Source organism: Ascaphus truei, unplaced genomic scaffold (genome assembly GCF_040206685.1).
Source record: "Ascaphus truei isolate aAscTru1 unplaced genomic scaffold, aAscTru1.hap1 HAP1_SCAFFOLD_583, whole genome shotgun sequence".
Taxonomy (NCBI): Eukaryota; Metazoa; Chordata; class Amphibia; order Anura; family Ascaphidae; genus Ascaphus; species Ascaphus truei.
This window is the reverse complement of record NW_027456915.1, coordinates 102501-124178: the sequence shown is the minus strand read 5'-3', so window position 1 is coordinate 124178 and position 21678 is coordinate 102501. Positions and strand designations below refer to the sequence as shown.

Below are 21678 nucleotides of genomic sequence, written 5' to 3'. Positions count from 1 at the left end.
TGTAGGAAGTTACAGGAGGTACAGATGTGTCCGCTTCTGGATGTAGGAAGTTACAGGAGGTACAGATGTGTCTGCATTTGGATGTAGGAAGTTACAGGAGGTACAGATGTATCTGCGTTTGGATGTAGGAAGTTACAGGAGGTACAGATGTGCCTGCGTTTGGATGTAGGAAGTTACAGGAGGTACAGATGTGTCTGCGTTTGGATGTAGGAAGTTACAGGAGGTACAGATGTGTCTGCGTTTGGATGTAGGAAGTTACAGGAGGTACAGATGTGTCTGTGTCTGGATGTAGGGAGTTACAGGAGGTACAGATGTGTCTGCGTTTGGATGTAGGAAGTTACAGGAGGTACAGATGTGTCTGCGTTTGGATGTAGGAAGTTACAGGAGGTACAGATGTGTCTGCGTTTGGATGTAGGAAGTTACAGGAGGTACAGATGTGTCCGCGTTTGGATGTAGGAAGTTACAGGAGGTACAGATGTGTCTGCGTTTGGATGTAGGAAGTTACAGGAGGTACAGATGTGTCCGCGTTTGGATGTAGGAAGTTACAGGAGGTACAGATGTGTCTGCGTTTGGATGTAGGAAGTTACAGGAGGTACAGATGTGTCTGCGTTTGGATGTAGGAAGTTACAGGAGGTACAGACGTGTCTGCGTTTGGATGTAGGAAGTTACAGGAGGTACAGATGTGTCTGCGTTTGGATGTAGGAAGTTACAGGAGGTACAGATGTGTCTGCGTTTGGATGCAGGAAGTTACAGGAGGTACAGATGGGTCTGCGTTTGGATGCAGGAAGTTACAGGAGGTACAGATATGTCTGCGTTTGGATGTAGGAAGTTACAGGAGGTACAGATGTGTCTGCATTTGGATGTAGGAAGTTACAGGAGGTACAGATGTGTCTGCGTTTGGATGTAGGAAGTTACAGGAGGTACAGATGTGTCTGCGTTTGGATGTAGGAAGTTACAGGAGATACAGATGTGTCTGCGTTTGGATGTAGGAAGTTACAGGAGGTAGAGATGTGTCTGCGTTTGGATGTAGGAAGTTACAGGAGGTAGAGATGTGTCTGCGTTTGGATGTAGGAAGTTACAGGAGGTACAGATGTGCCTGCGTTTGGATGTAGGAAGTTACAGGAGGTACAGATGTGCCTGCGTTTAGATGTAGGAAGTTACAGGAGGTACAGATGTGTCTGCGTTTGGATGTAGGAAGTTACAGGTGGTACAGATGTGCCTGCGTTTGGATGTAGGAAGTTACAGGTGGTACAGATGTGTCTGCGTTTGGATGTAGGAAGTTACAGGAGGTACAGATGTGCCTGCGTTTAGATGTAGGACGTTACAGGAGGTACAGATGTGTCTGCGTTTGGATGTAGGAAGTTACAGGAGGTACAGATGTGTCTGCGTTTGGATGTAGGAAGTTACAGGAGGTACAGATGTGTCCGCGTTTGGATGTAGGAAGTTACAGGAGGTACAAATGTGTCTGCGTTTGGATGTAGGAAGTTACAGGAGGTACAGATGTGTCCGCGTTTGGATGTAGGAAGTTACAGGAGGTACAGATGTGTCTGCGTTTGGATGTAGGAAGTTACAGGAGGTACAGATGTGTCTGCGTTTGGATGTAGGAAGTTACAGGTGGTACAGATGTGTCTGCGTTTGGATGTAGGAAGTTACAGGAGGTACAGATGTGTCTGCGTTTGGATGTAGGAAGTTACAGGAGGTACAGATGTGTCTGCGTTTGGATGTAGGAAGTTACAGGAGGTACAGATGTGTCCGCGTTTGGATGTAGGAAGTTACAGGTGGTACAGATGTGTCTGCGTTTGGATGTAGGAAGTTACAGGAGGTACAGATGTGTCTGCGTTTGGATGTAGGAAGTTACAGGAGGTACAGATGTGTCCGCGTTTGGATGTAGAAAGTTACAGGAGGTACAGATGTGTCTGTGTCTGGATGTAGGAAGTTACAGGAGGTACAGATGTGTCTGCGTTTGGATGTAGGAAGTTACAGGAGGTACAGATGTGTCTGTATCTGGATGTAGGAAGTTACAGGTGGTACAGATGTGTCCGCGTTTGGATGTAGGGAGTTACAGGAGGTACAGATGTGTCTGCGTTTGGATGTAGGAAGTTACAGGAGGTACAGATGTGCCTGCGTTTGGATGTAGGAAGTTACAGGTGGTACAGATGTGTCTGCGTTTGGATGTAGGAAGTTACAGGAGGTACAGATGTGTCTGCGTTTCGATGTAGGAAGTTACAGGAGGTACAGATGTGTCTGCGTTTGGATGCAGGAAGTTACAGGAGGTACAGATGTGTCTGCGTTTGGATGTAGGAAGTTACAGGAGGTACAGATGTGTCTGCGTTTGGATGTAGGAAGTTACAGGAGGTACAGATGTGTCTGCGTTTGGATGTAGGATGTTACAGGTGGTACAGATGTGTCTGCGTTTGGATGTAGGAAGTTACAGGAGGTACAGATGTGTCTGCGTTTGGATGTAGGAAGTTACAGGAGGTACAGATGTGTCCGCGTTTGGATGTAGGAAGTTACAGGAGGTACAGATGTGTCTGCGTTTGGATGTAGGAAGTTACAGGAGGTACAGATGTGTCTGCGTTTGGATGTAGGAAGTTACAGGTGGTACAGATGTGTCTGCGTTTGGATGTAGGAAGTTACAGGAGGTACAGATGTGTCTGCGTTTGGATGTAGGAAGTTACAGGAGGTACAGATGTGTCTGCGTTTGGATGTAGGAAGTTACAGGAGGTACAGATGTGTCCGCGTTTGGATGTAGGAAGTTACAGGTGGTACAGATGTGTCTGCGTTTGGATGTAGGAAGTTACAGGAGGTACAGATGTGTCTGCGTTTGGATGTAGGAAGTTACAGGAGGTACAGATGTGTCCGCGTTTGGATGTAGGAAGTTACAGGAGGTACAGATGTGTCTGTGTCTGGATGTAGGAAGTTACAGGTGGTACAGATGTGTCCGCGTTTGGATGTAGGAAGTTACAGGAGGTACAGATGTGTCTGTGTCAGGATGTAGGAAGTTACAGGTGGTACAGATGTGTCCGCGTTTGGATGTAGGAAGTTACAGGAGGTACAGATGTGTCTGCGTTTGGATGTAGGAAGTTACAGGAGGTACAGATGTGTCTGCGTTTGGATGTAGGAAGTTACAGGTGGTACAGATGTGTCTGCGTTTGGATGTAGGAAGTTACAGGAGGTACAGATGTGCCTGCGTTTGGATGTAGGAAGTTACAGGTGGTACAGATGTGTCTGCGTTTGGATGTAGGAAGTTACAGGAGGTACAGATGTGTCTGCGTTTCGATGTAGGAAGTTACAGGAGGTACAGATGTGTCTGCGTTTGGATGCAGGAAGTTACAGGAGGTACAGATGTGTCTGCGTTTGGATGTAGGAAGTTACAGGAGGTACAGATGTGTCTGCGTTTGGATGTAGGAAGTTACAGGAGGTACAGATGTGTCTGCGTTTGGATGTAGGATGTTACAGGTGGTACAGATGTGTCTGCGTTTGGATGTAGGAAGTTACAGGAGGTACAGATGTGTCTGCGTTTGGATGTAGGAAGTTACAGGAGGTACAGATGTGTCTGCGTTTGGATGTAGGAAGTTACAGGAGGTACAGATGTGTCCGCGTTTGGATGTAGGAAGTTACAGGAGGTACAGATGTGTCTGCGTTTGGATGTAGGAAGTTACAGGAGGTACAGATGTGTCTGCGTTTGGATGTAGGAAGTTACAGGAGGTACAGATGTGTCCGCGTTTGGATGTAGGAAGTTACAGGAGGTACAGATGTGTCTGCGTTTGGATGCAGGAAGTTACAGGAGGTACAGATGTGTCCGCGTTTGGATGAAGGAAGTTAAAGGAGGTACAGATGTGTCCGCGTTTGGATGTAGGAAGTTACAGGAGGTACAGATGTGTCCGCGTTTGGATGTAGGAAGTTACAGGAGGTACAGATGTGTCTGCGTTTGGATGTAGGAAGTTACAGGAGGTACAGATGTGTCCGCGTTTGGATGTAGGAAGTTACAGGAGGTACAGATGTGTCCGCTTTTGGATGTAGGAAGTTACAGGAGGTACAGATGTGTCTGCGTTTGGATGCAGGAAGTTACAGGAGGTACAGATGTGTCTGCATTTGGATGTAGGAAGTTACAGGAGGTACAGATGTATCTGCGTTTGGATGTAGGAAGTTACAGGAGGTACAGATGTGCCTGCGTTTGGATGTAGGAAGTTACAGGAGGTACAGATGTGTCTGCGTTTGGATGTAGGAAGTTACAGGAGGTACAGATGTGTCTGCGTTTGGATGTAGGAAGTTACAGGAGGTACAGATGTGTCTGTGTCTGGATGTAGGGAGTTACAGGAGGTACAGATGTGTCTGCGTTTGGATGTAGGAAGTTACAGGAGGTACAGATGTGTCTGCGTTTGGATGTAGGAAGTTACAGGAGGTACAGATGTGTCTGCGTTTGGATGTAGGAAGTTACAGGAGGTACAGATGTGTCCGCGTTTGGATGTAGGAAGTTACAGGAGGTACAGATGTGTCTGCGTTTGGATGTAGGAAGTTACAGGAGGTACAGATGTGTCCGCGTTTGGATGTAGGAAGTTACAGGAGGTACAGATGTGTCTGCGTTTGGATGTAGGAAGTTACAGGAGGTACAGATGTGTCTGCGTTTGGATGTAGGAAGTTACAGGAGGTACAGACGTGTCTGCGTTTGGATGTAGGAAGTTACAGGAGGTACAGATGTGTCTGCGTTTGGATGTAGGAAGTTACAGGAGGTACAGATGTGTCTGCGTTTGGATGCAGGAAGTTACAGGAGGTACAGATGGGTCTGCGTTTGGATGCAGGAAGTTACAGGAGGTACAGATGTGTCTGCGTTTGGATGTAGGAAGTTACAGGAGGTACAGATGTGTCTGCATTTGGATGTAGGAAGTTACAGGAGGTACAGATGTGTCTGCGTTTGGATGTAGGAAGTTACAGGAGGTACAGATGTGTCTGCGTTTGGATGTAGGAAGTTACAGGAGATACAGATGTGTCTGCGTTTGGATGTAGGAAGTTACAGGAGGTAGAGATGTGTCTGCATTTGGATGTAGGAAGTTACAGGAGGTACAGATGTGTCTGCGTTTGGATGTAGGAAGTTACAGGAGGTACAGATGTGCCTGCGTTTAGATGTAGGAAGTTACAGGAGGTACAGATGTGTCTGCGTTTGGATGTAGGAAGTTACAGGAGGTACAGATGTGTCTGCGTTTGGATGTAGGAAGTTACAGGTGGTACAGATGTGCCTGCGTTTGGATGTAGGAAGTTACAGGTGGTACAGATGTGTCTGCGTTTGGATGTTTGAAGTTACAGGAGGTACAGATGTGCCTGCGTTTAGATGTAGGAAGTTACAGGAGGTACAGATGTGTCTGCGTTTGGATGTAGGAAGTTACAGGAGGTACAGATGTGTCTGCGTTTGGATGTAGGAAGTTACAGGAGGTACAGATGTGTCTGCGTTTGGATGTAGGGAGTTACAGGAGGTACAGATGTGCCTGCGTTTGGATGTAGGAAGTTACAGGAGGTACAGATGTGTCTGCGTTTGGATGTGGGAAGTTACAGGAGGTACAGATGTGCCTGCGTTTGGATGTAGGAAGTTACAATGGTACAGATGTGTCTGCGTTTGGATGTAGGAAGTTACAGGAGGTACAGATGTGTCTGCATTTGGATGTAGGAAGTTACAGGTGGTACAGATGTGTCTGCGTTTGGATGTAGGAAGTTACAGGAGGTACAGATGTGTCTGCGTTTGGATGTAGGAAGTTACAGGAGATACAGATGTGCCTGCGTTTGGATGTAGGAAGTTACAGGTGGTACAGATGTGTCCGCGTTTGGATGTAGGAAGTTACAGGAGGTACAGATGTGTCTGCGTTTGGATGTAGGAAGTTACAGGAGGTACAGATGTGTCTGCGTTTGGATGTAGGAAGTTACAGGAGGTACAGATGTGTCTGCGTTTGGATGTAGGAAGTTACAGTAGGTACAGATGTGTCTGTGTTTGGATGTAGGAAGTAACAGGAGGTACAGATGTGCCTGCGTTTGGATGTAGGAAGTTACAGGAGGTACAGATGTGTCTGTGTCTGGATGTAGGAAGTTACAGGTGGTACAGATGTGTCTGCGTTTGGATGTAGGAAGTTACAGGAGGTACAGATGTGCCTGCGTTTGGATGTAGGAAGTTACAGGAGGTACAGATGTGTCTGCGTTTGGATGTAGGAAGTTACAGGAGGTACAGATGTGTCCGCGTTTGGATGTAGGAAGTTACAGGAGGTACAGATGTGTCTGCGTTTGGATGTAGGAAGTTACAGGAGGTACAGATGTGTCTGCGTTTGGATGTAGGAAGTTACAGGAGGTACAGATGTGTCTGCGTTTGGATGTAGGAAGTTACAGGAGGTACAGATGTGTCTGCGTTTGGATGTAGGAAGTTACAGGAGGTACAGATGTGTCTGCGTTTGGATGTAGGAAGTTACAGGAGGTACAGATGTGTCTGCGTTTGGATGTAGGAAGTTACAGGAGGTACAGATGTGTCTGCGTTTGGATGTAGGAAGTTACAGGAGGTACAGATGTGTCTGCGTTTGGATGTATGAAGTTACAGGAGGTACAGATGTGTCTGCGTTTGGATGTAGGAAGTTACAGGAGGTACAGATGTGTCTGCGTTTGGATGTAGGAAGTTACAGGAGGTACAGATGTGTCTGCGTTTGGATGTAGGAAGTTACAGGAGGTACAGATGTGTCTGCGTTTGGATGTAGGAAGTTACAGGAGGTACAGATGTGTCTGCGTTTGGATGTAGGAAGTTACAGGAGGTACAGATGTGTCCGCGTTTGGATGTAGGAAGTTACAGGAGGTACAGATGTGTCTGCGTTTGGATGTAGGAAGTTACAGGAGGTACAGATGTGTCTGCGTTTGGATGTAGGAAGTTACAGGAGGTACAGATGTGTCTGCGTTTGGATGTAGGAAGTTACAGGAGGTACAGATGTGTCTGTGTTTGGATGTAGGAAGTTACAGTGGTACAGATGTGCCTGCGTTTGGATGTAGGAAGTTACAGGAGGTACAGATGTGTCTGTGTCTGGATGTAGGAAGTTACAGGAGGTACAGATGTGTCTGCGTTTGGATGTAGGAAGTTACAGGTGGTACAGATGTGTCTGCGTTTGGATGTAGGAAGTTACAGGAGGTACAGATGTGTCTGCGTTTGGATGTAGGAAGTTACAGGAGGTACAGATGTGTCTGCGTTTGGATGTAGGAAGTTACAGGAGGTACAGATGTGTCTGCGTTTGGATGTAGGAAGTTACAGGAGGTACAGATGTGTCCGCGTTTGGATGTAGGAAGTTACAGGTGGTACAGATGTGTCTGCGTTTGGATGTAGGAAGTTACAGGAGGTACAGATGTGTCTGCGTTTGGATGTAGGAAGTTACAGGAGGTACAGATGTGCCTGCGTTTGGATGTAGGAAGTTACAGGAGGTACAGATGTGTCCGCGTTTGGATGTAGGAAGTTACAGGAGGTACAGATGCGTCTGCGTTTGGATGTAGGAAGTTACAGGAGGTACAGATGTGTCCGCGTTTGGATGTAGGAAGTTACAGGAGGTACAGATGTGTCTGCGTTTGGATGTAGGAAGTTACAGGAGGTACAGATGTGTCTGCGTTTGGATATAGGAAGTTACAGGAGGTACAGATGCGTCCGCGTTTGGATGTAGGAAGTTACAGGAGGTACAGATGTGTCTGCGTTTGGATGTAGGAAGTTACAGGAGGTACAGATGTGCCTGCGTTTGGATGTAGGAAGTTACAGGAGGTACAGATGTGTCTGCGTTTGGATGAAGGAAGTTACAGCAGGTACAGATGTGTCTGCGTTTGGATGTAGGAAGTTACAGGAGGTACAGATGTGTCCGCGTTTGGATGTAGGAAGTTACAGGAGGTACAGATGTGTCTGCGTTTGGATGTAGGAAGTTACAGGAGGTACAGATGTGTCTGCGTTTGGATGTAGGAAGTTACAGGAGGTACAGATGTGTCTGCGTTTGGATGTAGGAAGTTACAGGAGGTACAGATGTGTCTGCGTTTGGATGTAGGAAGTTACCGGTGGTACAGATGTGTCTGCGTTTGAATGTAGGAAGTTACAGGAGGTACAGATGTGTCTGCGTTTGGATGTAGGAAGTTACCGGAGGTACAGATGTGTCTGCGTTTGGATGTAGGAAGTTACACGTGGTACAGATGTGTCTGCGTTTGGATGTAGGAAGTTACAGGAGGTACAGATGTGTCTGCGTTTGGATGTAGGAAGTTACAGGAGGTACAGATGTGTCCGCGTTTGGATGTAGGAAGTTACAGGAGGTACAGATGTGTCTGCGTTTGGATGTAGGAAGTTACAGGAGGTACAGATGTGCCAGCGTTTGGATGTGGGAAGTTACAGGAGGTACAGATGTGTCTGCGTTTGGATGTAGGAAGTTACAGGTGGTACAGATGTGTCTGCGTTTGGATGTAGGAAGTTACAGGAGGTACAGATGTGCCTGCGTTTGGATGTAGGAAGTTACAGGAGGTACAGATGTGTCTGCGTTTGGATGCAGGAAGTTACAGGAGGTACAGATGTGTCTGCGTTTGCATGTAGGCAGTTACAGGAGGTACAGATGTGTCCGCGTTTGGATGTAGGAAGTTACAAGAGGTACAGATGTGTCTGCGTTTGGATGTAGGAAGTTACAGGAGGTACAGATGTGTCTGCGTTTGGATGTAGGAAGTTACAGGAGGTACAGATGTGTCCGCGTTTGGATGTAGGAAGTTACAGGAGGTACAGATGTGTCTGCGTTTGGATGTAGGAAGTTACAGGAGGTACAGATGTGTCTGCGTTTGGATGTAGGAAGTTACAGGAGGTACAGATGTGTCTGCGTTTGGATGCAGGAAGTTACAGGTGGTACAGATGTGTCTGCTTTTGGATGCAGGAAGTTACAGGAGGTACAGATGTGTCTGCGTTTGGATGTAGGAAGTTACAGGAGGTACAGATGTGTCTGCGTTTGGATGTAGGAAGTTACAGGTGGTACAGATGTGTCTGCGTTTGGATGTAGGAAGTTACAGGAGGTACAGATGTGTCTGCGTTTGGATGTAGGAAGTTACAGGTGGTACAGATGTGTCTGCGTTTGGATGTAGGAAGTTACAGGAGGTACAGATGTGTCTGCGTTTGGATGTAGGAAGTTACAGGAGGTACAGATGTGTCTGCGTTTGGATGTAGGAAGTTACAGGAGGTACAGATGTGTCTGCGTTTGGATGTAGGAAGTTACAGGAGGTACAGATGTGTCTGCGTTTGGATGTAGGAAGTTACCGGTGGTACAGACGTGTCTGCGTTTGGATGTAGGAAGTTACAGGAGGTACAGATGTGTCTGCGTTTGGATGTAGGAAGTTACAGGAGGTACAGATGTGTCTGCGTTTGGATGTAGGAAGTTACAGGAGGTACAGATGTGTCTGCGTTTGGATGTAGGAAGTTACAGGAGGTACAGATGTGTCTGCGTTTGGATGTAGGAAGTTACAGGAGGTACAGATGTGCCTGCGTTTGGATGTAGGAAGTTACAGGAGGTACAGATGTGTCTGCGTTTGGATGCAGGAAGTTACAGGAGGTACAGATGTGTCTGCGTTTGGATGCAGGAAGTTACAGGAGGTACAGATGTGTCTGCGTTTGGATGCAGGAAGTTACAGGAGGTACAGATGTGTCTGCGTTTGGATGCAGGAAGTTACAGGAGGTACAGATGTGTCTGCGTTTGGATGCAGGAAGTTACAGGAGGTACAGATGTGTCTGCGTTTGGATGCAGGAAGTTACAGGAGGTACAGATGTGTCTGCGTTTGGATGTAGGAAGTTACAGGAGGTACAGATGTGTCTGCGTTTGGATGTAGGAAGTTACAGGAGGTACAGATGTGTCTGCGTTTGGATGTAGGAAGTTACAGGAGGTACAGATGTGTCTGCGTTTGGATGTAGGAAGTTACAGGAGGTACAGATGTGTCTGCGTTTGGATGCAGGAAATTACAGGAGGTACAGATGTGTCTGCGTTTGGATGTAGGAAGTTACAATGGTACAGATGTGTCTGCGTTTGGATGTAGGAAGTTACAGGAGGTACAGATGTGTCTGCGTTTGGATGCAGGAAGTTACAGGAGGTACAGATGTGTCTGCGTTTGGATGCAGAAAGTTACAGGTGGTACAGATGTGTCTGCGTTTGGATGCAGGAAGTTACAGGTGGTACAGATGTGTCTGCGTTTGGATGCAGGAAGTTACAGGAGGTACAGATGTGTCTGCGTTTGGATGTAGGAAGTTACAGGAGGTACAGACGTGTCTGCGTTTGGATGTAGGAAGTTACAGGAGGTACAGATGTGTCTGCGTTTGGATGTAGGGAGTTACAATGGTACAGATGTGTCTGCGTTTGGATGTAGGAAGTTACAGGAGGTACAGATGTGTCTGCGTTTGGATGTAGGAAGTTACAGGAGGTACAGATGTGTCTGCGTTTGGATGTAGGAAGTTACAGGAGGTACAGATGTGTCTGCGTTTGGATGTAGGGAGTTACAGGAGGTACAGATGTGTCTGCGTTTGGATGTAGGAAGTTACAGGTGGTACAGATGTGTCTGCGTTTGGATGTAGGAAGTTACAGGAGGTACAGATGTGTCTGCGTTTGGATGTAGGAAGTTACAGGAGGTACAGATGCGTCTGCGTTTGGATGTAGGAAGTAACAGGAGGTACAGATGCGCCTGCGTTTGGATGTAGGAAGTTACAAGAGGTACAGATGTGTCTGCGTTTGGATGTAGGAAGTTACAGGTGGTACAGATGTGTCTGCGTTTGGATGTAGGAAGTTACAGGTGGTACAGATGTGTCTGCGTTTGGATGTAGGAAGTTACAGGAGGTACAGATGTGTCTGCGTTTGGATGTAGGAAGTTACAGGTGGTACAGATGTGTCCGCGTTTGGATGTAGGAAGTTACAGGAGGTACAGATGTGTCCGCGTTTGGATGTAGGAAGTTACAGGAGGTACAGATGTGTCTGCGTTTGGATGTAGGAAGTTGCAGGAGGAACAGATGTGTCTGCGTTTGGATGTAGGAAGTTACAGGAGGTACAGATGTGTCTGCGTTTGGATGTAGGAAGTTACAGGAGGTACAGATGTGTCTGCGTTTGGATGTAGGAAGTTACAGGAGGTACAGATGTGTCTGCGTTTGGATGTAGGAAGTTACAGGTGGTACAGATGTGTCTGCGTTTGGATGTAGGAAGTTACAGGAGGTACAGATGTGTCCGCGTTTGGATGTAGGAAGTTACAGGAGGTACAGATGTGTCCGCGTTTGGATGTAGGAAGTTACAGGAGGTACAGATGTGTCTGCGTTTCGATGTAGGAAGTTACAGGAGGTACAGATGCGTCCGCGTTTGGATGTAGGAAGTTGCAGGAGGAACAGATGTGTCTGCGTTTGGATGTAGGAAGTTACAGGTGGTACAGATGTGTCTGCGTTTGGATGTAGGAAGTTACAGGAGGTACAGATGTGTCCGCGTTTGGATGTAGGAAGTTACATGAGGTACAGATGTGTCTGCGTTTCGATGTAGGAAGTTACAGGAGGTACAGATGTGTCTGCGTTTGGATGTAGGAAGTTACAGGAGGTACAGATGTGTCTGCGTTTGGATGTAGGAAGTTACAGTGGTACAGATGTGTCTGCGTTTGGATGTAGGAAGTTACAGGAGGTACAGATGTGCCTGCGTTTGGATGTAGGAAGTTACAGGAGGTACAGATGTGCCTGCGTTTGGATGTAGGAAGTTACAAGAGGTGCAGATGTGTCTGCGTTTGGATGTAGGAAGTTACAGGTGGTACAGATGTGTCTGCGTTTGGATGTAGGAAGTTACAGGTGGTACAGATGTGTCTGCGTTTGGATGTAGGAAGTTACAGGAGGTACAGATGTGTCTGCGTTTGGATGTAGGAAGTTACAGGTGGTACAGATGTGTCCGCGTTTGGATGTAGGAAGTTACAGGAGGTACAGATGTGTCCGCGTTTGGATGTAGGAAGTTACAGGAGGTACAGATGTGTCTGCGTTTGGATGTAGGAAGTTACAGGAGGTACAGCTGTGTCTGCGTTTGGATGTAGGAAGTTGCAGGAGGAACAGATGTGTCTGCGTTTGGATGTAGGAAGTTACAGGAGGTACAGATGTGTCTGCGTTTCGATGTAGGAAGTTACAGGAGGTACAGATGTGTCTGCGTTTGGATGTAGGAAGTTACAGGTGGTACAGATGTGTCTGCGTTTGGATGTAGGAAGTTACAGGAGGTACAGATGTGTCTGCGTTTGGATGTAGGAAGTTACAGGTGGTACAGATGTGTCTGCGTTTGGATGTAGGAAGTTACAGGAGGTACAGATGTGTCTGCGTTTGGATGTAGGAAGTTACAGGAGGTACAGATGTGTCCGCGTTTGGATGTAGGAAGTTACAGGAGGTACAGATGTGTCTGCGTTTGGATGTAGGAAGTTACAGGAGGTACAGATGTGTCTGCGTTTGAATGTAGGAAGTTACAGGAGGTACAGATGTGTCTGCGTTTGGATGTAGGAAGTTACAGGAGGTACAGATGCGTCTGCGTTTAGATGTAGGAAGTTACAGGAGGTACAGATGTGTCTGCGTTTGGATGTAGGAAGTTACAGGAGTTACAGATGTGGCGGCGTTTGGATGTAGGAAGTTACAGGAGGTACAGATGTGTCTGCGTTTGGATGTAGGAAGTTACAGGAGGTACAGATGTGTCTGCGTTTGGATGTAGGAAGTTACAGGAGGTACAGATGTGTCTGCGTTTGGATGTAGGAAGTTACAGGTGGTACAGATGTGTCTGCGTTTGGATGTAGGAAGTTACAGGAGGTACAGATGTGTCTGCGTTTGGATGTAGGAAGTTACAGGAGGTACAGATGTGTCCGCGTTTGGATGTAGGAAGTTACAGGAGGTACAGACGTGTCTGCGTTTGGATGTAGGAAGTTACAGGAGGTACAGATGTGTCTGCGTTTGGATGTAGGAAGTTACAGGAGGTACAGATGTGTCTGCGTTTGGATGTAGGAAGTTACAGGAGGTACAGATGTGTCTGCGTTTGGATGCAGGAAGTTACAGGAGGTACAGATGTGTCTGCGTTTGGATGTAGGAAGTTACAGGTGGTACAGATGTGTCTGCGTTTGGATGCAGGAAGTTACAGGAGGTACAGATGTGTCTGCGTTTGGATGTAGGAAGTTACAGGAGGTACAGATGTGTCTGCGTTTGGATGTAGGAAGTTACAGGAGGTACAGATGTGTCTGCGTTTGGATGTAGGAAGTTACAGGAGGTACAGATGTGTCCGCGTTTGGATGTAGGAAGTTACAGGAGGTACAGATGTGTCCGCGTTTGGATGTAGGAAGTTACAGGAGGTACAGATGTGTCTGCGTTTGGATGTAGGAAGTTACAGGAGGTACAGATGTGTCTGCGTTTGGATGTAGGAAGTTACACGTGGTACAGATGTGTCTGCGTTTGGATGTAGGAAGTTACAGGAGGTACAGATGTGTCTGCGTTTGGATGTAGGAAGTTACAGGAGGTACAGATGTGTCTGCGTTTGGATGTAGGAAGTTACAGGTGGTACAGATGTGTCCGCGTTTGGATGTAGGAAGTTACAGGAGGTACAGATGTGTCCGCGTTTGGATGTAGGAAGTTACAGGAGGTACAGATGTGTCTGCGTTTGGATGTAGGAAGTTACAGGAGGTACAGATGTGTCTGCGTTTGGATGTAGGAAGTTGCAGGAGGAACAGATGTGTCTGCGTTTGGATGTAGGAAGTTACAGGAGGTACAGATGTGTCTGCGTTTCGATGTAGGAAGTTACAGGAGGTACAGATGTGTCTGCGTTTGGATGTAGGAAGTTACAGGTGGTACAGATGTGTCTGCGTTTGGATGTAGGAAGTTACAGGAGGTACAGATGTGTCTGCGTTTGGATGTAGGAAGTTACAGCTGGTACAGATGTGTCTGCGTTTGGATGTAGGAAGTTACAGGAGGTACAGATGTGTCTGCGTTTGGATGTAGGAAGTTACAGGAGGTACAGATGTGTCCGCGTTTGGATGTAGGAAGTTACAGGAGGTACAGATGTGTCTGCGTTTGGATGTAGGAAGTAACAGGAGGTACAGATGTGTCTGCGTTTGAATGTAGGAAGTTACAGGAGGTACAGATGTGTCTGCGTTTGGATGTAGGAAGTTACAGGAGGTACAGATGCGTCTGCGTTTAGATGTAGGAAGTTACAGGAGGTACAGATGCGTCTGCGTTTGGATGTAGGAAGTTACAGGAGTTACAGATGTGGCGGCGTTTGGATGTAGGAAGTTACAGGAGGTACAGATGTGTCTGCGTTTGGATGTAGGAAGTTACAGGAGGTACAGATGTGTCTGCGTTTGGATGTAGGAAGTTACAGGAGGTACAGATGTGTCTGCGTTTGGATGTAGGAAGTTACAGGTGGTACAGATGTGTCTGCGTTTGGATGTAGGAAGTTACAGGAGGTACAGATGTGTCTGTGTTTGGATGTAGGAAGTTACAGGAGGTACAGATGTGTCCGCGTTTGGATGTAGGAAGTTACAGGAGGTACAGACGTGTCTGCGTTTGGATGTAGGAAGTTACAGGAGGTACAGATGTGTCTGCGTTTGGATGTAGGAAGTTACAGGAGGTACAGATGTGTCTGCGTTTGGATGTAGGAAGTTACAGGAGGTACAGATGTGTCTGCGTTTGGATGCAGGAAGTTACAGGAGGTACAGATGTGTCTGCGTTTGGATGCAGGAAGTTACAGGAGGTACAGATGTGTCTGCGTTTGGATGTAGGAAGTTACAGGTGGTACAGATGTGTCTGCGTTTGGATGCAGGAAGTTACAGGAGGTACAGATGTGTCTGCGTTTGGATGTAGGAAGTTACAGGAGGTACAGATGTGTCTGCGTTTGGATGTAGGAAGTTACAGGAGGTACAGATGTGTCTGCGTTTGGATGTAGGAAGTTACAGGAGGTACAGATGTGTCCGCGTTTGGATGTAGGAAGTTACAGGAGGTACAGATGTGTCCGCGTTTGGATGTAGGAAGTTACAGGAGGTACAGATGTGTCTGCGTTTGGATGTAGGAAGTTACAGGAGGTACAGATGTGTCTGCATTTGGATGTAGGAAGTTACACGTGGTACAGATGTGTCTGCGTTTGGATGTAGGAAGTTACAGGAGGTACAGATGTGTCTGCGTTTGGATGTAGGAAGTTACAGGAGGTACAGATGTGTCTTCGTTTGGATGTACAAACTACTGTCCCTCCTAACCCTGCCACACACTATTGCCCCTTCCTACCCCCTAACACATACCTGCTGCCCCCTCCTGCCCCCCGGACACACACTACTGCCCCCTCCAATCCTGACACACACTACTGCCCCCTCCAACCCTGACACAGACTACTGCCCCTCCTCCCCAACACACACTACTGCCCCCTCCTACCTGACACAGACTACTGCCCCTCCTCCCCAACACACACTACTGACCCCTCCTACCCCAACAAACACTGCTACCCTCTCCTACCCCAACAAACACTGCTACCCTCTCCTACCCCAACATACACTACTGCCCCCTCCTAACCCCGACACACTACTGCCCCCTCCACCCCGACACACACTACTGCCCCCTCCACCCCGACACACACTACTGCCCCCTCCACCCTGACACACACTACTGCCCCCTCCTACTCCCCTAAGACAGGCTGTTACCTCCTCCTACCCCCTAACACACAGTACTGCCCCCTAAATCCCCCTAGTCGCCCTGGCTCACCTGAAATGGAGACTTTTCCCTTACAGGGAAGACGTTCCTCAATACAGCCTGCATCCGACGGCCTGAAAAACACAGTGACATCATCACAATGACACGCTCTGCTGTGACTTCATCACAATGACCCTCGCTGCTGTGACATCACTACAATCACACGCTGCTGTGACATCACAATGACACGCACTGCTGTGACATCATCACAACCACACACACTGCTGTGACATCATCACAACCCCCACACTACTGCTGTGAAATCATCACAACCCCACACACTGCTGTGACATCATCAAAACCCCACACACTTCTGTGACATCATCACAACCCCAAACACTGCTGTGACATCATCACAACCCTACACACTGCTGTGACATCATCACAACCCCACACACTGCTGTGGTATCATCACAACCCCACACACTGCTGTGACATCATCACAACCCTACACACTGCTGTGACATCATCACAACCCTACACACTGCTGTGACATCATCACAACCCTACACACTGCTGTGACATCATCACAACCCCACACACTGCTGTGGCATCATCACAACCCCACACACTGCTGTGACATCATCACAACCCTACATACTGCTGTGACATCATCACAACCCCACACACTGCTGTGGCATCATCACAACCCCACACACTGCTGTGACATCATCACAACCCTACACACTGCTGTGACATCATCACAACCCCACACATTGCTTTGACATCATCACAACCTTACACACTGCTGTGACATCATCACAACCCTACACACTGCTTTGACATCATCACAACCCCATATACTGATGTGACATCATCACAACCCCACAGACTGCTGTGATATCACAACCTTACACACTGCTGTGGCATCATCACAACCCCACACACTGCTGCCATTAGTACACTTTGGTCTTATGAAGGACAGCGTGTCCCGGGAGACAGGTACTTATTACACCTTTATACCGGGTCAAATCGCTCAGCAAAACAAGGAGGTAAAATACATGGTGATGTGTTCCTTGGAAACAGACGCACACACAGGTTTACAATATACAGGAGGAAACACACTTACTGGGGGTCTGGGAAACACACTTACTGGGGGTCTGGGAAACACACTTACTGGGGGTCTGGGAAACACACTTACTGGGGGTCTGGGAAACACACTTACTGGGGGTCTGGGAAACACACTTACTGGGGGTCTGGGAAACACACTTACTGGGGGTCTGGGAAACACACTTAATGGGGGTCTGGGAAACACACTTACTGGGGGTCTGGGAAACACACTTACTGGGGGTCTGGGAAACATACTTACTGGGGGTCTGGGAAACACACTTACTGGGAGTCTGGGAAACACACTTACTGGGGGTCTGGGAAACACACTTACTGGGGGTCTGGGAAACACACTTACTGGGGGTCTGGGAAACACACTTACTGGGGGTCTGGGAAACACACTTACTGGGGGTCTGGGAAACACACTTACTGGGGGTCTGGGAAACACACTTACTGGGGGTCTGGGAAACACACTTACTGGGGGTCTGGGAAACACACTTACTGGGGGTCTGGGAAACACACTTACTGGGGGTCTGGGAAACACACTTACTGGGGGTCTGGGAAACACACTTACTGGGGGGATGTGAGGTGTCCCTGAACAGTTAGGTTAAGGGGGGATACCCAGTTAATGCCCAGGTCACCCAGAACCCGGTATAGGGGTTCTGAGGGTGCTCCAACAATACATAAGGTTGTGGGGAGTTGTAAAGGCCAAGTCCGGTTATAGTGTGTGGGGGATACGGCTGTGGGAATAACGTGCAGCTTCTTATTCTGTTCCCATAACCAGGAGACTTCGTTTAATACAATATACATTTGAGCTTTTTGGTGTGTTTAAAGTACGTATATGCTGGTGCACGGTATAATGAGCTGGGGTTTCCCGGACCGATGTTCTGGGTGAGTCACCGGGCTGCCAGCGTGGTGCCAGCGTGTCTACCCAGACATCAGACATGAAAGCCTCAGAGGATGCCAGAGGTGTGAAGACTATTTGGGCAGGAGGTTTAGGCCGAGTACCCACGTCCTGGGTTGAATAGAAGTCCTCGGACTACAATTTGCCGCAGCAGACATTTAGTGTCTCATCGGGATTCCACTGTTCATTCATTTGCACTATGGGATCATCCCAGGAGTACTGTGTTATATGTTCTTCCTCCCCCTAATCGGAGCCTCCACTGACTACCCTCACTAGCAAGCCCTCACCTGTTTCCCCCCCGTTATCACGGGGACGGGACATTAGGATAATGTACTGGTTACACCGTATCTCCGAGCACAGAAATAGCGCTGGCCTCTAACGTTCACCCATCGCTCTGATTGGCTGGTGAGAAAGTTCCCACGCTGGGATTGGCTGTAGTATTTCTTGAATGAACTCTGAAATACTATAAGAATCCCTCAGCCAATCCGGTGATCAGATTCTAAGCGCCAGAACAGCGGCGGCAGATTGGAACGCACCGAAAGCTGCTCCCGGAGAAATAGCGGCGAGACGGCGTCAGGAATTTCAGGTCGAAATATTTTCGAAGTCCCACTTTTTGGGACCAAGGTCTAATAATTGAACGCAGCGGTCGCGGCCGAGATTGCAGCCGAATATAGTTCCAGGACGTGATTTCAGCGCCTCCGGCGGGAAGAGAGCGGCGGCGGCGGCAGGAACTTCACGCCGATCTGAGTTCCAGGACGTGATTTCAGCGCCTCCGGCGGGAAGAGAGCGGCGGCGGCAGGAACTTCACGCCGATCTGAGTTCCAGGACGTTTGGAGCTAACACCCGGCGCAGTGATTTCAGCGCCTCCGGAGGGAAGAGAGCGGCGGCGGCAGGAACTTCACGCCGATCTGAGTTCCAGGACGTCTCGGGCTGAGTCCCGGTCAGCTAAAGACTTTGTTTTTTCGTTCATTTCGGCTGGGAAAGTCTCGTTCTGTAGCCCAGACCCCAGTGAGCGCGTCTCTCTCTCCCCGTGCGCGTCTCTCTCTCCCCGTGCGCGTCTCTCTCTCCCCGTGCGCGTGTCTCTCTCCCCGTGCGCGTCTCTCTCTCCCCGTGCGCGTCTCTCTCATGTGTTTCGTGTTCCACTGCGCGTCTGCATATTTTAAGTGAATAAACCGCATTTTATTTCATTACCTCGCTCTGCTCAATGAACGATCCTGGTACAAAGGTGCAAACCGCCTGGTACAAAGGTGCAAACCGCCTGGTACAAAGGTGCAAACCGCCTGGTACAAAGGTGCAAACCGCCTGGTACAAAGGTGCAAACCGCCTGGTACAAAGGTGCAAACCGCCTGGTACAAAGGTGCAAACTGCCTGGTACAAAGGTGCAAACCGCCTGGTACAAAGGTGCAAACCGCCTGGTACAAAGGTGCAAACCGCCTGGTACAAAGGTGCAAACTGCCTGGTACAAAGGTGCAAACCGCCTGGTACAAAGGTGCAAACCGCCTGGTACAAAGGTGCAAACCGCCTGGTACAAAGGTGCAAACCGCCTGGTACAAAGGTGCAAACCGCCTGGTACAAAGGTGCAAACCGCCTGGTACAAAGGTGCAAACCGCCTGGTACAAAGGTGCAAACTGCCTGGTACAAAGGTGCAAACTGCCTGGTACAAAGGTGCAAACCGCCTGCTCTCCCGTGTCCGTGAGGAGACTGCAGGCGGTAACAGCGCTTGGGGCGGCGTATTGGGAGCAGGTCATGGGGAAGAGACAGAGGGCGGGAGGAGCGAGTGCGCAGATGTAGCCGGATCTCAGGAGTATGATGGTAAAAGCGGGTGAGGGTGAGCGTAAGTCAGGCCGGGCAGGTGAGGGTGAGTGTGAGTCAGGCCGGGCAGGTGAGGGTGAGTGTAAGTCAGGCCGGGCAGGTGAGGGTGAGTGTGAGTCAGGCCGGGCAGGTGAGGGTGAGTGTAAGTCAGGTCGGGCAGGTGAGGGTGAGTGTGAGTCAGGCTGGGCAGGTGAGGGTGAGTGTGAGTCAGGCCGGGCAGGTGAGGGTGAGTGTAAGTCAGGCCGGCAGGGCAGGGGATCTCAGGAGTATGATGGTAAAAGCGGGTGAGGGTGAGTGCCAGGCAGGTGAGGGTGAGTGTAAGTCAGGCCAGGCAGGGCAGGGGATCTCAGGAGTATGATGGTAAAAGCGGGTGAGGGTGAGTGTGAGTCAGGCCGGGCAGGTGAGGGTGAGTGTAAGTCAGGCCGGGCAGGTGAGGGTGAGTGTGAGTCAGGTCGGGCAGGTGAGGGTGAGTGTGAGTCAGGCCGGGCAGGCGAGGGTGAGTGTAAGTCAGGCCGGGCAGGTGAGGGTGAGTGTGAGTCAGGCCGGGCAGGTGAGGGTGAGTGTAAGTCAGGCCGGGCAGGGCAGGGGATCTCTGAAGGGCGAGCAGAAGCTTATAAGGATGAGGTCTATTCCGCTCTATACATGGCAGAAACCGATTAGTCTCCAGGCCGGGGCAAAGTCCAGGGCCGGGGCAAAGTCCAGGGTGGGGCAAAGTCCAGGCCAGGCCAAGTCCAGGCGGGGCAAAGTGCAGGGCCGGGCAAAGTCCAGGGCGGGCAAAGTCCAGGGCAAGTCCAGGCCGGGGCAAGTCCAGGCCGGGCCAAAGTCCAGGCTGGGCCAAAGTCCAGGGCGGGCAAAGTCGAGGCGGGGCAAAGTGCAGGCCGGGGCAAAGTCCAGGCCGGGGCAAAGTCCAGGCTGGGGCAAAGTCCAGGCCAGGGCAAAGTCCAGGCCGGGCCAAAGTCATGGCCGGGCCAAAGTCCAGGCCGGGGCAAAGTCCAGGCCGGGCCAAGTGCAGGCCAGGGCAAAGTCCAGGCCGGGCCAAGTGCAGGCCGGGGCAAAGTCCAGGCCGGGCCAAGTGCAGGCCGGGGCAAAGTCCAGGCCGGGCCAAGTCCAGGCCGGCCAAAGTCCAGGCCGGGGCAAAGTCCAGGCCGGGCCAAAGTCCAGGCCGGGCCAAAGTCCAGGCCGGGCCAAAGTCCAGGCCGGGCCAAAGTCCAAGCCGGGCCAAGTCCAGGCCGGGCCAAAGTCAAGGCCGGGTCAAAGTGCAGGGCCTGGTGTAGCCGTTTAGTGAATGTATTGGTTAAAATCTGGAGGATGATGATGAGGATGATGATGAGGATGATGATGAGGAGGATGAGGAGGAGGATGAGGAGGAGGATGATGAGGAGGAGGATGATGAGGAGGAGGATGATGAGGAGGAGGATGATGAGGAGGATGATGAGGAGGATGAGGATGATGAGGAGGATGAGGAGGAGGATGAGGATGATGATGAGGAGGATGATGAGGAGGAGGATGAGGAGGAGGATGAGGAGGAGGATGATGATGAGGAGGATGATGAGGAGGATGAGGAGGATGATGAGGAGGAGGATGAGGATGAGGATGAGGAGGATGATGAGGAGGAGGATGAGGAGGAGGATGATGATGAGGAGGATGATGAGGAGGATGAGGAGGATGATGAGGAGGAGGATGAGGATGAGGAGGATGAGGAGGAGGAGGATGAGGAGGATGATGAGGATGAGGAGGGACGTTGCTTTTTGGTGTGTTTCATATTTGGGGTTAAGGCCGTATCTGCATGTTGGCACGTACATTTCCCACGTTAGCCGGGTGTATATATATATATATGCACGCACCACACACACACATGCACATGCACACGCGCACGCACACGCGCACGCACACGCACACACGCGCACACACACACAGGGCAGTATCATAGCACACATACACAACACACACGCACACGCACACAGGGCAGTATCATAGCACACATACACAACACACACACACACACACACACACACACAGGGCAGTATCATAGCACACATACACAACACACACGCACACGCACACAGGGCAGTATCATAGCACACATACAAAACACACACACAGGGCAGTATCATAGCACACATACACAACACACACACACACACACACACACAGGGCAGTATCATAGCACACATACACAACACACACACACACACAC

General features: G+C 49.4%; 1 protein-coding gene across 1 annotated transcript in view; it reads right to left on the bottom strand.

Annotated features, from left to right (window-relative positions):
* RTKN (rhotekin) overlaps positions 1 to 21678 on the bottom strand; it is a gene marked incomplete at its 3' end in the record, with an annotated part of 162599 nt that overhangs the window by 83229 nt on the left and 57692 nt on the right. The window contains exon 4 of the mRNA XM_075584412.1: positions 15731 to 15792. Coding sequence (XP_075440527.1) covers positions 15731 to 15792 — 62 coding nt within the window. The remainder of the gene's footprint in view (positions 1 to 15730; positions 15793 to 21678) is intronic.